The sequence below is a fragment of the Lontra canadensis genome, unplaced genomic scaffold (genome assembly GCF_010015895.1).
Source record: "Lontra canadensis isolate GAN:19392208 unplaced genomic scaffold, GSC_riverotter_1.0 scaffold12, whole genome shotgun sequence".
NCBI classification, from domain to species: Eukaryota; Metazoa; Chordata; class Mammalia; order Carnivora; family Mustelidae; genus Lontra; species Lontra canadensis.
The window spans coordinates 7,588,411-7,606,063 of NW_022631006.1; the positions used below are offsets into that span (position 1 = coordinate 7,588,411).

The 17,653-nt window shown below is 40.0% G+C and overlaps 2 gene segments (V, D, J or C); both read right to left on the minus strand.

The window, feature by feature from the left end:
* The window catches only part of LOC116867075, a 470,514-nt gene that overhangs the window by 373,778 nt on the left and 79,083 nt on the right, over positions 1-17,653 (minus strand).
* LOC116867083 lies at positions 11,210-11,789 on the minus strand. The segment is given in 2 exon segments: positions 11,210-11,568; positions 11,735-11,789. Coding segments are annotated over 2 exon segments (414 nt in total).

Sequence of the window (17,653 nt, forward strand, 5' to 3'; positions counted from 1 at the left end):
AGGGATGCTGTACTTTGTCAAATGCTTTTTCAGCATCTATTGAGAGTATCATATGGTTCTTGTTCTTTCTTTTATTAATGTGTTGTATCACATTGATTCATTTGCGGATGTTGAACCAAACTTGCAGCCCTGGAATAAATCCCACTTGTTCGTGGTGAATAATCCTTTTAATGTACTGTTGAATCCTATTGGCTAGTATTTTGGTGAGAATTTTCACATCTGTGTTCATCAAGGATATTGGTCTGTAGTTCTCTTTTTTGATGGGATCCTTGTCTGGTTTGGGGATCAAGGTGATGCTGGCCTCATAAAATGAGTTTGGAAGTTTTCCTTCCATTTCTATTTTTTGGAACAGTCTCAGGAGAATAGGAATTAGTTCTTCTTTAAATGTTTGGTAGAATTCCCCCGGGAAGCCGTCTGGCCCTGGGCTTTTGTTTGTTTGGAGATTTTTGATGACTGTTTCAATCTCCTTACTGGTTATGGGTCTGTTCAGCCTTTCTATTTCTTCCTGGTTCAGTTGTGGTAGTTTATATGTCTCTAGGAATGCATCCATTTCTTCCAGATTGTCAAATTTGTTGGCATAGAGTTGCTCATAATATGTTCTTATGATTGTCTGTATTTCTTTGGTGTTCGTTGTGATCTCTCCTCTTTCATTCATGATTTTATTTATTTGGGTCCTTTCTCTTTACTTTTTGATAAGTCTGGCCAGGGTTTTATCAATCTTATTAATTCTTTCAAAGAACCAGCTCCTACTTTCATTGATTTGTTCTATTGTTTTTTTTGTTTCTATTTCATTGATTTCTGCTCTGATCTTTATGATTTCTCTTCTCCTGCTGGGTTTAGGGTTTCTTTCTTGTTCTTTCTCCAGCTCCTTTAGGTGTAGGGTTAGGTTGTGTACCTGAGACCTTCTTGTTTCTTGAGAAAGGCTTGTACCGCTATATATTTTCCTCTCAGGACTGCCTTTGTTGTGTCCCACAGATTTTGAACCGTTGTATTTTCATTATCATTTGTTTCCATGACTTTTTTCAATTCTTCTTTAATTTCCTGGTTGACCCATTCCTTCTTTAGAAGGATGCTGTTTAGTCTCCATGTATTTGGGTTCTTTCCAAATTTCCTCTTGTGATTGAGTTCTAGCTTCAGAGCATTGTGGTCTGAAAATATGCAGGGAATGATCCCAATCTTTTGATACCGGTTGAGACCTGATTTAGGACCGAGGATGTGATCTATTCTGGAGAATATTCCATGGGCACTAGAGAAGAATGTGTATTCTGTTGCTTTGGGATGAAATGTTCTGAATATATCTGTGATATCCATCTGGTCCAGTGTGTCATTTAAGGCCTTTATTTCCTTGTTGATCTTTTGCTTGGATGATCTGTCCATTTCAGTGAGGGGAGTGTTAAAGTCCCCTACTATTATTGTATTATTGTCGATGTGTTTCTTTGATTTTGTTATTAATTGGTTTATATAGTTGGCTGCTCCCACGTTAGGGGCATAGAGATTTACAATTGTTAGATCTTCTTGTTGGACAGATCCTTTGAGTATGATATAGTGTCCTTCCTCATCTCTTATTATAGTCTTTGGTTTAAAACCTAATTGATCTGATATAAGGATTGCCACTCCTGCTTTCTTCTGATGTCCATTAGCATGGTAAATTCTTTTCCACCCCCTCACTTTAAATCTGAAGGTGTCTTCGGGTTTAAAATGAGTTTCTTGTAGGCAACATATAGATGGGTTTTGTTTTTTTATCCATTCTGATACCCTGTGTCTTTTGATTGGGGCATTTAGCCCATTAACATTCAGGGTAACTATTGAGAGATATGAATTTAGTGCCATTGTATTGCCTGTAAGGTGACTGTTACTGTATATTGTTTCTGTTCCTTTCTGATCTACTACTTTTAGCCTCTCTCTTTGCTCAGGGGACCCCTTTCAATATTTCCTGTAGAGCTGGCTTGGTGTTTGCAAATTCTTTCAGTTTTTGTTTGTCCTGGAAGCTTTTAATCTCTCCTTCTATTTTCAATGATAGCCTAGCTGGATATAGTATTCTTGGCTGCATGTTTTTCTTGTTTAGTACTCTGAATATATCATGCCAGCTCTTTCTGGCCTTCCAGGTCTCTGTGGATAAGTCAGCTGCCAATCTACTATTTTTACCATTGTATGTTACAGACTTCTTTTCCCGGGCGGCTTTCAGGATTTTCTCTTTGTCACTAAGACTTGTAAATTTGACTATTAGGTGACGGGGTGTGGACCTATGCTTATTGATTTTGAGGGGGGTTCTCTGAACCTCCTGGATTTTGATGCTTGTTCCCTTTGCCATATTGGGGAAATTCTCTCCAATAATTCTCTCCAATATACCTTCTGCTCCTCTCTCTCTTTTTTCTTCTTCTGGAATCCCAATTATTCTAATGTTTTTCGTCTTATGGTGTCACTTATCTCTCGAATTCTCCCCTCGTGGTCCAGTAGCTGTTTGTCCCTCTTTTGCTCAGCTTCTTTATTCTCTGTCATTTGGTCTTCTATATCACTAATTCTTTCTTCTGCCTCATTTATCCTAGCAGCGAGAGCCTCCATTTTTTATTGCACCTCATTAATAGCTTTTTTGATTTCAACTTGATTAGATTTTAGTTCTTTTATTTCTCCAGAAAGGGCTTTTATATCTCCCGAGAGGGTTTCTCTAATATCTTCCATGCCTTTTTCGAGCCCAGCTAGAACCTTGAGAATCGTCATTCTGAACTCTAGATCTGACATATTACCAATGTCTGTATTGATTAGGTCCCTAGCCTTTGGTACTGCCTCTTGGTCTTTTTTTTGTGGTGAATTTTTCCGCCTTGTCATTTTGTCCAGATAAGAATATATGAAGGAACAAGTAAAATACTAAAAGGGTGGCAACAACCCCAGGAAAATATGCTTTAGCCAAATCAGAAGAGATCCCAAATCGTGAGGTGGGGGGAAGGGGATATAAAGAGGTTCAGAAAGAAAAAAAAAAAAAAGAAAAAAGAAACAAATAAAAAAAGAAAACCAATAATGAAAAAATATAAAACGGAAAAAAATATATATATATTAGATAAACTAGTTAAAAAACGTTAAAAAAGAAAAGGGTAAAAGTTAGAAAAATTTAGGAGAAGAAGAGAAAAAAAATTGAAAAAGAAAAAAAAATTAAATTAACTGCAAGTCTAAAGAATCATGGGGAGAAAGCCATGAGTTCCGTGCTTTGCTTTCTCCTCCTCTGGAATTCCGCTGCTCTCCTTGGTATTGAAATTGCACTCCTTGGTAGGTGAACTTGGTCCCAGCTGGGTTTCTTGTTGATCTTCTGGGGAAGGGGGCTGTTGTAGTGATTCTCAAGTGTCTTTGCCCCAGGCGGAGTTGCACGGCCCTTACTAGGGGCCGGGTTGAGTAATCCGCTCGGTTTTGCTTTCGGGAGCTTTTGTTCCCTGAGCGCTTTCCGTAGAGTTCCGGAGGACGGGAATGAAGATGGCGGCCTCCCAGTCTCCGGCCGGGAGGAGCCGAGAGTCTGGGGCCCCACTCCTCAGTGCGCCCTCAGAGAACAGCGCCCAATTGCTCCCATCATCCTGGCCTCCGGCCGCGCTCCGAGCTGACCGAGCCTGCGACTGGTTCAAGGTAACCCCGAGCTTAGAGCTCACTCCTCGGCTCCGTCTCTGTAGCCGGCTTCCCCGTTCTAATACCTGTAAGCTCTGCGACACTCAGACACCCCCGATCCTTCTGTGACCCTGCGGGACCTGAGGCCACACTGACCCCGCGTGCGCTTCACCCCGGTTAAGTGATGTGATGTCTCTCAGCGGAGCAGACTTTTAAAAGTCCTGATTTTGTGCTCCGTTGCTCCGCCGGTTTCTGGGAGCCGGCCCCTCCCCCCACTGTGTATCTTCCCATCGCTTTGGATTCACTTCTCGCCAGTCCTACCTTTCAGAAAGTGGTTGATTTTCTGTTTCTAGAATTGCTGTTCTTCTTCTCTTCGATCTCCCGTTGGATTTGTAGGTGTTTGCAATCTTTAGATAAGCTATCTAGCTGATCTCCCGCAACCTGAAGTAGTCTCAGCTGCTACTTCTCCGCCATCTTGACTGCAAAAGCCTTAACTTCAGGTTTTTAAAAAAGAATTTATTTATTCATTTGAGAGAGAGAGAGACAGCAAACGAGAGCAGAACAGGAGGGAGGGCAGAGAGAGAAGCAGGATCTCCATGTAACAGAGAGCCAGATATGGGGCTCCTTTCTAGGACCTTGGGATCATGACCTGAGTTGAAGGCAGACACGTAACTGACTGAGCCACCAGACACCCCATGACTTCAGCTTTCTATGACTTCTTCTTAAGGAGAGATAAGAAGGGTTGTTCTGGATCTCTGCATCAAAGTTTGGGGACCAGTTGCAGGTGCTCTGACAGCACTGTGTCCCTGTGCAGAAATAGGTTCCTGCATCTGCAGTCTGGGAGGCCTCCATGTGCAGGGAACTGTCCTTTCTAGACTCTCCAAACAGAGCTGTCAGTCTTTTCTGCTTTACTTCTCCACCCTTAAGTAATGAGATCAGGAGAACAGGACCACCCCCCGGCCTCTGTTTGTACCACTGGAAGCTGGTTAAAATGCTTGAGGAATTGCAGGAAATGGTGAAATCCTTTCCTTCTTGTAGAAGCAAAAATTGAGGATTTTGCTTGATCTCTTGTCCATTTATTTCTGTTAAAAAAAAATGGGAGACATCAGAGAAAATCGCTTTGGATCCCCGTTCTCTGAGCTACAATGGCCTCTCACTCTTGTCTAATATTCTCTTTCTTTCCATGTCTCCCTCCCCAAGTCCCTCTTTCTCTTTTTTTTAGTTTCTCCCTTCCATTTTTTTGCTCTCAATCAGAAAACCTCATTCCTGCAGGTGCCTGCAGATAATAATCCACTGTGTTGGATTCTCGGGAAACAATGAGGGAAATCTCAAACTCACGTGATATTCGCATCCATAAGATCAGCACTGGTACCGAAAGTAACATCCCTCTCCTCCCTCTTCAGAAAGAGTGGCCTAATCTGGGTGCTCCTAAATGCGTTTCCCCTGCACAAGGGTCTTCCAGACCCAAAAAAATGTAATCTACCGCTACCTTTTGGAGAGTAGGGGAAAGAAGTGACTGTAATTTTAAGACAGCCAATCGGACCGTTTTTCTCAGCCACTTTCGGAGGAGGATCTATGCTTACAGATGCTGCCTTCCTGTGGCCAGACTCGAGAATTGCTGATTTTATAGTTGATTTCTTACACACTGTTTCTAATTCAAATGGTATATATATTTGTCAAGACTTGGGGAAACAAGAGTTTAATGATATTAATATTGTTTAGGGAGGAATACTTTGTCTTTTAAAAGTGGATTCTGTGATTTACAACTGGGGTGTGAAAAGGAAAAAAAATCCATTTGTCATTTCCAGTTTCATCCAGAATCATGTAGCATGGGTCTGTGCGTGTGTTAACGGAACATACGAGGCCACAAATATTTTAATAAATGGGGAAAAGACACTTTTTTTTGTTAGGTCACTCATGGTCTCTAAGGAGAAGATAAAAAGTACCGAATTCTCTGTCGTCATACAGATTACCCTGGTTGTTAATTACCCAATTTAGAGGTCATCTCTACTGCCCCACTATGTTACTTTCCCACATATTAGGGATTTTTAAAAAATCAATATAATTTGGAAAAAAAAGGTCTTAAATAGCAGACATGAATTTCTCTATGAAGGCTTCCATAAAACACAACACTTGGGTAGAATAGCTCCATATGGTTTCACAGATTTTCACTCTCACTTACCATAGCACTTAACTGTCCTGTCTTATAATGATCTGTTCATTATTTGAGCTGCCCAGTATATCTTGAGGTTATGTACTGTATCATCCTCAACAACTGTGCTGTCCTATGTGGTAGCTACTAGCCACACGAGACGACTTAAAGTAATTAAAATTAAATGAAATTTAAAATGTAGTTTCTCAGCTGTATGAGCCACATTTCAAATGCTCAGTAGCCACATAGGGCTAGTGGCTAGTGGGTAGTGGACAGCACAGGTATAGAACATTTCCACCATCTCGGGAAGTTCTGTTGGACCATGCTTCTCCAGAACATGGGGTCTATGAATACAAGGAATTTTGTCTGTTTGGTTCACTGATGGGTCACGAGTAAAGTCCCTGACATGTGGTAGTCACTCAATCAATATTTGTCTTTATTCATCTCAATGTTCGCAGAAACTATTCTAACACCTGGCAAAGAGTTGAAACTGAAATATTTGTTAAATGATAAATTAATGTGTTGCTTTCATATGCAATATATGAAAGTTTGAACTCAAAATTTTCCAAAGACCAATCTATACGTATCCTTCCATGAAGGTAAACAATCAAGGGTTGGTTATAGCTATTTAGAAATGTTAGTTTGGAGGAGTGCCTGGTTGGCTCAGTCAGTTAAGCATCTGGATTCAGCTCAGGTTGTGATCCTGGGGTCCTGGGACAGAGGCCCAGGTAGGGCTTCCTGCTCAGTGGGAAGTCTGTTTTTCCCTCTGCACCCCCCTTCCTCATGTTCTAAGAAATGTTACTTTGGGGGAGAAACTGTATTCTTTTCCTAGGTCTACCATAACAAACTATCACAAATGTGGTGGCTCAAAAGAGCAAAATCTTATTTACTAGCAGTGCTGGATGCTAGGAGCATGAAATCAAGGTGTCAGCAGGGCAGTACTCCCTCTGAATGCTTTAGGGGAGGATCCTTCCCTGCCTCCTCCAGCTTCTGGTGTCTCCAGCACTCCTTGGCGTGGGGCTGCATCACTCCAAACTCTTACCTCCAGCAAGAATGCATCACAAGGCCTTCTCATCTGTGTGTCTCTTAAAAGGACACTTGTCATTTATGATTTATGACCACAGGGATAATCCAGGATGATCTTATATTGCTATTCTTAACCTAAGTACATTTGCAAGGCTCTTTGTCATATCAGGTTACATTCACAGTGTCCGTGGATTAAGAAGTGGGCTTATCTTTTGGGGGCCCAGCGGTTAGGCCCCTATAGGAGTTCTCATGTCTTTGAAGTATTGCCATGTAAATGTTTTAATAGTAGAAATCTCAACACTTCATTTAGAATCAAAGGTGGATCTGAATTTGAATCGATGTGTAATATGGAAACAGAACAAGAGGCAGTCTCTGGATGTGCCAGAAAATGAAAATCCCATGGGTTAAGATAAACCTTTGGACATGCACACTATGGAATACTTTTTCTTCCCAACAGGAGTGTTGGACCTGGGTCCCAAAATGAAGACAAAACTATCAGTGCTGTGGTGGTGGACTCCTTTCCATCCCCAAGAGCAGAGAGTGGGGAAGGGGCACCTGCGAGTGTATTCATCGTTCTGTCACAGAATGTTACAGAAGTGTAACCTGGCACAGGGAAGTCTTGTGCTCTCCCCCAACACACACTGTAGTCTCTGGTGTAACCTCTCTCTGGGTTCATCAGCCTGACGTAGAAATTTGCTAAGTGAGGAGAAGAGGACCTGACCATGCATTGGCATAAGGAGTAGAAGGAATCTCTTCACTCCTGGTAGGAAATGCTTGCACTGAATATAAATATAAGATAGCTCAAAGTAGCAAATATTCTTGTTAAAGCTATCAGAAGGGAGGATAGATTCAAGAATATTTATTTTTACTAAAATGTTATGTGTTATCCTATGAGAGGATATCCTTCAGATAAGAAATCAATAATGCCAGGGATGCCTTGGTGGCTCAGTCTTTAAGGGTCTGCCTTTGGGCTTAGGTCAAAGTCCTGGGATCCAGTTCCGCATCATTCTCCCTGCTCTGTGGGAAGTCTGCTTCTCCCTCTTCCACCTCCCCTGCTTGTGTTCCCCCTCTCACTGTCTTTCTTTCAAATAAATAAATAAATAAAATCTTTTTTAAAAAGTAAAAAAAATAAAAAAAAAGAAATCAAGAATGCTGTCTGAACTGGGACACATTGGACGCATAGATTTGTGTGCATTTGACAATAGGGAAGGTATAATTTGGGCAAAGGGGGCAGCATCTGCAAAGGCACAGATTTAAGAAAGAGTTCAGTGTGTGCACAAATGGTTAGAATTTTTAAATAGTTAATATGCATCTGGAGTACATAGTGAGAGAGCATGGAAGGTGAAATTAGAAAATAACTAGAGGGAATCTCTGGGTGGCTCAGTCAGTTAAGTGACTGCTTTCGGCTAAGGTCATGATCCCAGAGTCCTGGGATCGAGCAAATTTCCTCCCCTCTGTTTGTGCTCTCTCGTGCTCTCTCTCACTCTCTCCCTTTCTCACTCTTTCCCTTTCTCACTCTCCCAAATAAATAAAAAAATTTTTTTAAAATAAATTTAAAAAAGGAAGATAACTTGGGGGAAAACGATAAATGGCTTCATATATTTTAATATAAGATTGATCTTTACAACTTCTAATGGTTCCTCATTACCCAAAGATTAACAAGAAGTGATCTGATCAAATATATATATTTTTAATAATTCTAGAGGCTGTGTGGTGAGATTCAAAGAGTTGAGACTAGAGGCAGCACATGTATAAGAGGCCATAGCAATCATCCAAGTGAGAGATGCTGAAAGCCTGAATTAGGACAGTAGCAGGAGCATAAAGATAAGGAAATGGCTATGAGTGCTACTTGAGAGGTCAAACTGACATGACCTTGAAAATTATTGGATATGTGTTTTGCTTCATTAACACTCTGGTACCTATCTGTCATAAGGAATGTGTTTATTCCTTTAGCTTTTTGGCAAGATGCCCCCAATGTCAGTGCTTCCTGAATTCTATGCTCCCCCTCCACAGTGAATCTAGGCAAGTTTTGTGACTCATTTTAATTGAGGCACAGCTGAGCCCGGCCTTCCGGGCATTCTCTAAGGCTCCAGACACATCAGTGAGCAATTTGGGGTGTTTCAGTCCAGTCGATCCTCAGATGTCACATGGAGCAGAAGTATTATGAGATAGTAATATGGTAGCTGTTTAAAACCATTGAGTTTTGGGGCGGTTTGTTATGCCCAAACTACGGGTGGCACTGAAGTCCTTTGCAGATTCTTGTTGAGGACTTGGGGGAAATTGGCAAGAATTAAAATGTTTTTCCACTATCTGATTCCTGATGGTCTCTAATAGCTCAACGTGGAACAGCTGCCTATTTCACCAAACTTCTTTTCGAATATGGTCCTCGGGCTCCTGCTCTGGCACAGAAGACGTGGTGACAGTGTTGGGGTGTAATGTGAGCTCTGGGTCTCCACAGCCCAGGAACAGGTGGCTAATTGTTCAAGTTGGGGCCCTAAAACAAACAGGGAGATGGAAGGTTTTCTTGTTCAATGTCATTTTTATACTTCACTTGTTTTCTCATTCCATTTACTAAACTCTAAAAAACAAACACCCCCCCCAAAACTGTGGGGCTGTTTACAAGAACGTGCCTGTATTTCTGTGAATAATCAAAGTTTAACAGATTTATTTTCAATTTCAGATCAACTTTAGAACAGAGACTGAGAATTTTGATTCATATTTCTTTGGTTACACACGACTTTTGTAAAGACATGGATTTTTTTTTGTAAGGACTCTGCATTCCAGATTTTACATTTCCCCCCATACTTTTAACAGTAGATTTTCCAAATTATGTGCTACTGTATCCAGGAATTGATCACATGTGTCTAGAGAGCTTTCTTGCCTCACATCCAAAGACAAGCAAGGGGCCCAGGTAAGTGGGAGTCATGGACCAGTTTCAAGTGGCATTCTATTTGGAAGCACTGTGTAAATATTATCTACTTCTCTATGGTCTATTACATAGAAAAGCCTGTGAAGTCTTGTATTGCAACAACGCACAAATGAACCCAACTCTGTCCTTGACGACTTTCTTTGTCTTTTGTTTCTACCAATTCAGTTAGCTAAAGCCACAGGATCATTACTGAAAATATTAGAAATTCCTACCATTGATCTTTATGCCAATAATGATGGAGATCTTGTTTGGGAAGCTGACCCACAGTTGGAACAGCGACTGGTCTTCTTCTGTGTAGTTTTACTCCACCAACACTAGTGTGCAGTGGACTGTAGGTTCTCCTCATTCAGTGTTGTGCTGCACATTTCCTATTCTACACACATGCCAATGACATAACAGATTCAACCACTCCTAGTCAGATGGTGAAATAAATTTATTATTACTCTGTGAATGATTTTTGGAAAAACAATCTTTCCATATGTATGTCTCAGATACTCCATTCACCTCCTATGCCTGGAAATTACAAATGAAGAAACATAGATCATCACAGCATTCAGGTACTTATCACAATCACAGTATAAGCTGGAGGACAGACCAAGTGTCCTAGTGAACATCGCTTACCAGTTCTCCTTTCAGATTTCACAAGTGATTTTTAAAAAATACAAATGGCCAGGGATGACTGGCCAACTCTTGATCTCAGCTCAGGTCTTGATCTCAGGGTCCTGAGTTCAAGCCCCATGTTGGGCTACACACTGACCATGGAGGCTATGTAAAATAAATAAATGCAAATGGCCGAAAATGCAAATAGCCACATATAAGAAGGAATGAAATCCAGATGTTCATGTAGGGGAAAGGTTGAACTGAACCAAAACTAAAACCTTCAATGGGTTAACAGAGGCAGTATTGCCTGTTCTGGTATGAAACATGTAGATCTCCATGCCAGCAGTGAGAAGAGTGCATCTTCACATGCTCCATTCACACATGTGAAGAGATATGACAGAATGACTAGACATAGCAACAATGAGGAGTAAATATTACCCTATTTAACCAGATTATTTTAGATAGGGCGGAGTAACCATCTAGTTCATTTGGAATTGGTTGTGCCAAAAGAGGAGGCAAGGGATCTAACTCAGTGATGTGGCTGATATATTGCTGGGAGTTGAGGTTCGTGGTGCTCAGTAACAGTCCAGTTAGTTGAGGGAGCTACAATGACTAGAAGACTTGTTTATCTATGTCTGCACTCTCCCCTGATTATTGAAAACACTATAATTCAATGAATTTGGCTTTTCTACCCACACATGGCTCTTCTTTTTAAGACTTATTTTTTATTTAAGAGAGAGGAAGAGCATGAGTGGGAGGAACAGAGGGAGAGGGAGAGAAAATCTCGAGTAGACTCCTGAGCACTGACCGGGACCTGAGGCTGGATCTCATGACCATGAGATCAGGACCTGAGCTGAAACCAAGAGTCAAGGCTTCACCAGCTGTACCACTCAGGTGCCCCACACATGGTCCTGTCAATGCTGGTGCCAGAGCAGCATCAGCCGCAGGTTTTGGTATGGGCTGCAGCTGTCTGAAGAGCACTGTGTCATGGCACAGAGGTACGTGGCTGCATCTTCAGGCTGGCATCCTCTGATGTACAAGGAACTATAACCCTCCTGTGTATTAAGAGTGGTTTTTACTCGTCCTTTCCTCTTTTCATCCCCATTTAAAGTAACTGAAATTAGGAACGTGGGGTTTTTTGCAGGTGCCCATCTGTACCAGTGTAAAGAGTAGAAATTGCTAGAAGGAAAACGGCAGGTGAAATTGGTGTTCTCTCCTTCCTGAACATGCAGCCATGGAGGATTCTGCTCCACATTCGATACGCTGCCCACTCCTGTTGAGAAAGACAGAGTCAGACACAGAAGTTGGTCTCTCTACAGTTTCCATTTTCTTCACACGTTCCCAAGTAAAACCTACAGGTGCCTGACCGCATCCCCCCCACACCCCGCTTCTCCGTCATCATCCACGTTCAAAAGGTCTTCCAAATTCCAAGGACTTACCGCCAATGTGAACCCACAGGATTAGCAGCAAGGCTGCCAATGGACTCTTCTCCATTTATCCCGTGCAAGGATCTCAGCAGAGGAAACGACCGTAGCCTAGATCTGTGGAATATTCTGCTTCAGAAAACAGAATTCTGCATCTGGTTGCCCAGCCAATCAGAGACAAGTTCATATAAATGCCCTGGAAACACACCAACCAACTCTGCCCTAGATTCAGTTTCCTGGGGTTCAAACTGTTGTCTTGAGTCCAGCTAGCTTCACAAGCATTGAAGAAATCCCCATGGGTTCGTAACAAAAAGAGAGTTGACAGCCCTTCAGAAGTCGGCTGTTTCATCTGTTTCATCACAGACTGCCATTACTCAGCTGCAGAGAGAGTGGCAGGTGCATAGCAATCTAGGGGTTAAGAGAAGCGTTTTGGCTAGAAATCTTTCTATGAATTAAAAAAAAAAAATAGAACTTGCAAATCACCCCAGATTGTGAATGTTTATCCATACTAGGTGCTAAACTAATACAAAAATCACACAAGAGTATTATTATTCGCAGTGTACAAACAAGGAAACTAAAGTTCAAAGAGTTTAATTAACTCAAGGTCAAACATCTGGTAAGTGGCATAATAAGAATGAGAACATAAATCTATCTCGCTCTGGAGTCTATGATTTTGGAATCTGTCATGCCACCTACATTTGTGATGCCCTGTAAATGATTAAAATGTTAGAGAATATATGTTCTAAAAATGACGGGCAACTATATTGCGATTATTTTTCCTCATAGCCAAAAATGAGGGAAAACCCCAATATCCATCAACTGGAAAATGGATAAATGAAATGTGGCATATTCATCAACAGAATACTATTCAACAATAAAAAGGAGTTAAATACTACTATATGCTTCAACATAGATGAATCTAAAAAATATGTTAAGAGAAAGAAGCCAGATACAAGAGGGAACCTATTCAATCTTTCCATTTATATTAACTATTCAGAAGAGGAACCTAGAGAGAGATAAAGTAGATTCAGTGGTTGACTAGGGATGGAAACAAGGATTCAATGTAATTGGAATGAAGGATCTTTTGAGGGTGATAAAATGTTTATGAAAAAGGGACTATTGTAACGGTTTCATAAGTCAGTTAGTTTACTAAAAGCCATTGAACTATAAATTCAAAATGGATGAATTTTATGAAACTTAAGCTATTCTTCAATAAAGCTGTTTAAAAAAGTAAATAGTAATTATGGTCTGTCTTGCTTGTGTCATAGTCCAGGTATAATTTTAGTTTGATTTAACAGACACATATTTGCTTAAACAGTGATTTTTGTGTCTAGAATTTCCCTCCAAGCTCTGAAAATTACAAAAGCAACATTCTCTGCTGTCTGTGAAAATGTGTTGGAGAAACAAGATATGTTCAGGAAAAATTTAATAGTGTAAGATAGCATTAATTAAGATTATTCAGAATATACATCTACCTCTGGGGAATTAGTGCTATAAGTTGACTTCAAACCTTTTCTATGAAAAACTAAAATAAGCAAAGGAAACAGCATTTTATTAGTGGCTAATACTAGAAGAGAGTGCCTTCCACATACTCAAACCATATTCTGAAAAATGGAATAGGCTGCAAAGGCATCTCGATGGTTAACTTAGAGTTTTCCTCTCTAAGAAAAGAGACGCATTTGTGGTTAATGAAAGAAATCCTGGAAATGTCTCATGATTCAGAAGTGTAAGGGCTAGGGCTAGGGGTGGGCTGTGCGATAAACAAAGGCCATTCCAAGTCAAGCTCCTTTTTTCTTTGGATCCTGGCATTCAGATGGTTCAGTGAGAGGGAGCACCTGGCCTCACTACTCAGAAAGACAACTTGCTGTGAAGTTTGTATCTGATGAAAATACTGATCCACTGCTAAGTTCACTCACACGTTGGAGGGACAGCATCCTTAACAAGAAAGGCATACCTGGAACAGGGGGAGTATTCCCATACCCAGTAAGGCCAACTCTGCAAGCTATCACTGCCTATTTTGCCTGAAATAGAAGCCCCGCCAACTGACCAATCTACCAATACCTTGCGTAGATTAAATCGTGCCTTAAACGACTTGCAGGGTAGAAATCTTGACAATTCCAGATAAAAAAACATGAAGTGTGTAAACCTGGCAATTCACAGACCTGTACACCTGGGGATAAAAATATATGATATGTTTATAAAAAATAAAAAATTTAAAAAAACCATGGAGAATTAGTCCAGCTCGATCCTTTACATTAGTACTGGAATCACAAGGACTCTAGACATGCAGTGGACCCTTGAACAACACAGGTTCGAACTGTGCAGGACCACATAGAGGTTTATTTTCAATAAATATATTGGAAAATTGTGGGGAATTTACAATAATTTGGAAAACTTGCAGATGAACTGGATAGACTAGAAATATGGGAAAAATTAAGAAAAAGATATGTCAATGCACAAAATATATGAAGATACTAGTCTATTTTACCATTTACTACTATAAAATATACACCAATGTATTATAAAAGTCAAAATTGATCAAAACTTACACACACAAATACTTAACTGTACACGGAACCATTCACAGCCTATCCTTATATAGGCATAGGTAAGTGATAGTTCATATAAAATTAGTAATACACTAGTTTTCTTACCGTTTTATCACTTTGCTTTCAAAGAATTGCATTATTGTAAAGTATGTCTCTCTCTCTCTTTATTGGAAAAACTGTGGATTAGGTAAATGGTTTTTTAAAAATGTAACCATGTTTCCAATACTGTATTATAAATATGACTATAATGCTGTATGCCATAAAAATTTTATAATGATTCGTTCATCAGTGTAGAGGCTAGGCTATACCCTAGTGATGATGAGTCATATCATTACACTATGGCTATATGCAAAGGCTACACACTATGATTGGGAAGCAGTCATATCAATTACACTAGATTTCCACAAAGCAATCATATTGCTGCTGCTTCATTATCAATGCATGAGCTGTTATACCTGTAAATAAATATGAATTTCTTTTTCACATTATCATTTCACTTTTGATGTCTAATGTCAGAAATATGTATCGCTTCTATGGTGTTTTGTATCCTATCAGACAATATCGATGTAGATACCGACAGACAACTTATCTTGTAAATGGACAATGTAAACTTACAGTGTCGATAAATACAGTAAATGTATTTTTTCATTCTTATGATTTTCTTGATAACATTTTCTTTTGTCTAGCTTAGTTTTGTAATAATAGAGTATATAATGTATATAGCAAGCAAAATATATGTTAATTGACTGTTATCAGTAAGGCTTCTGGTCAACAGCAGGCTCTCAGCAGTTTTTTGGTGAGTCAAAATTTAAAAACACGGATTTTCAATTGTGCGGGGCTCCGTGTCTCCAGTGTTCGCCTTGTTCAAGGGTCATCTGTAATTTCATGTTTTGCATATTCATTCAACAAATATATATTGATTGTACCTCCTCTGGGCTAGGCATTATTCAGGCAGGGAAGAAGCAGTGGTGAAGAGGATAGAAAAGGCCCAAGGTACGGTGGGAAAAGAAAAAAAATTAAATAAACAGGTTTAACAATAACGTAATTTTAAATAGTGATGAGCACTGTAAAGAATATATAATACTATACTGAAATAGAAAATTACTTTTGGGGCGAGGAAAAGTTATCTGCTCTACATAGGATATGGAGGGAAGCCTCCACTCTGTCACTTACATGGCAAGGTATTTAACTTCTCTTATATTCAAGTTTCTTTTCTATAAGTAGCCAGTGTCTTTCTATTGGGCACTGGGCTGAGGTTTAGCATGCATCATCTCATTTACTTCCCACCAGTACCCATGCTGTAGGGATGAGGAAACTTAAGCATAAAAATTATTAAGTAATTTGCCTAAGATCTTAACTAATGAATGGAAGATTTAGAAATCTAACCCAGGTTTACGGTCTCAAGCATATAGCTACACTGCCTCCTGAAAGGATGATGCAGCCAATCTTGACCTGTTCCAATAAGAATTAAATGAGAACACACATGCAAATCACCTAGTATAATAACCTTAGGCACTCAACCAGATGCATGTAATGTATAAAATCTTGAAGAGTTGGGAGACACAATCTGAAATTGCAGTGGAGTTTATTGACAAGATAAAGCTTAGTATTTTCTGAGGTGTGTTTTGTAATTTCCATAGCCTATTTCAGGTATTACTGTAAGTATCACTGGTCTATCATGTTTCTTAACGTTAATGGGATGTCAGGGCATTATGATGTCGTATTGGGAGTTTGGGTGGCATGTTATAACATGAACAGAGTAAATCAAGCATGATTCCCTACAATGCAATTATTATTTTTTTCCATCATTGACTCTTGCTCCTGCTTCTCAGGATATTTCCACACTACAATAAAGGACAGAGCAGTAAACACAATTTCACTTAACAAAGAAAAACCTCCCAACCTCTGCAACAATGCCAAGCTTTATTTCCATGATAGCCTATTGCTCTCCATCCCAAATCATCCCACGTATTATATTTATCATTTGAAGTGAATCACTTTTACAACTGGCTAGGCAAAAGATTAAAAATCAGCCAGCCCTCCTCTTCTTCTCTTGAATGATTACTGCGATGGGAAGTTTACTGACTTTGATTCAGCCGAGGTGGCTCCCAGTGGGATTAGTCTTCACCACTATTTAACTTGTCTGTCATCCCTGGAGGGCAGAGCTGGCCAATGTCACAGAGTATTTTAGCAGAACACCAGGTGGCAGAGTTTCAGCAAAGACCTGCTTTTGTTCTTGCTACTGGAGGTATACTAGAACCTGGTTCTCCGGGTAGAAAAATGGAGAGATAAAAGATTCACAAAGTGGTGACATCTGAATAAGGATGTCAAGGAAGTTCAGAGATACGCCATGCAGATATCTGGAGGGGAGAGTATTACAGGCAGAGAGGACAAAGGCAAGCAGCGCATAACTTGATATGGAAACATGTTTTGAGTGTTTAAGGAACAATATCTCTTCTTCCCCTGTAGCCCTGTATTATCCCCAGAACACTGTTGTATGAGAGATTTGCTAAAGCGTTCAGCACTGTTAACTGGTTAGTGGATGATTTCATCTATTGGTCATAGGGCAATTTGTACCTGGTTTCGTTATCTTCTTTTCCAGCTCCTTTTGGGTTCCAGTTGAAACCAGTAATGTCACCATTGCTGGGAAACGCAGCTACCCTTTTCTGGGGCCAATTGCTTCTCCATATTCCCAACTTTACTCTGTAGGAGCCCTGTAAGATGCTACACCCTGGCTGACAATAAAAGTTAGAGAAGCTCCTAAAGTTAGGAAAGATATGTCTATTTCCTAAATATAAAAAATGGGAACACATATGTCTACTATCCTTAAATTTTTTTTTTTAAATTAAAAACTGGGAACAATATAACCTATCTCAAAGGGTTTGCAATGTGAAAATTAAATAGTGAATCTAAATGCATACTGCAGGGGTGCCTGGGTAGCTCGGTCAGTTTAGAGTCTGCCTTTAGGTGGGGTCATGATCCTGGGCTCCTGGGATGGAGCCCTTCATCTGGGCTCCCTGCTTAGCAGAGAGTCTGTTTCTCGTTCTCTTTCTCTGCCTCCTTCCCCTGCTTGTGCTCTCTCTCTTAAGTAAATAAATAAATACATAAAATCTTTTTAAAAATGCATACTGCAGTGCCTAACATATAATAAGCTTAATAAATACCAATTTTCTTTTTTCCTAGTAAAGCCTGCCTTTAATTCAATGTCCAGGTCTGTGACCTGTTACTGCTTTTTCTTCTCTTTACATGGGTTAGGTGACAGAAGCTTCTAGGAAATTCACTCACTTGCCTGTTTCCTGAGAGGTAGTCATTTTATTCTTGCTACTCTATTCGGGTTATTTCCACCTAGCTACATTCATATACTCAGGCCAAATGAAATACTCAA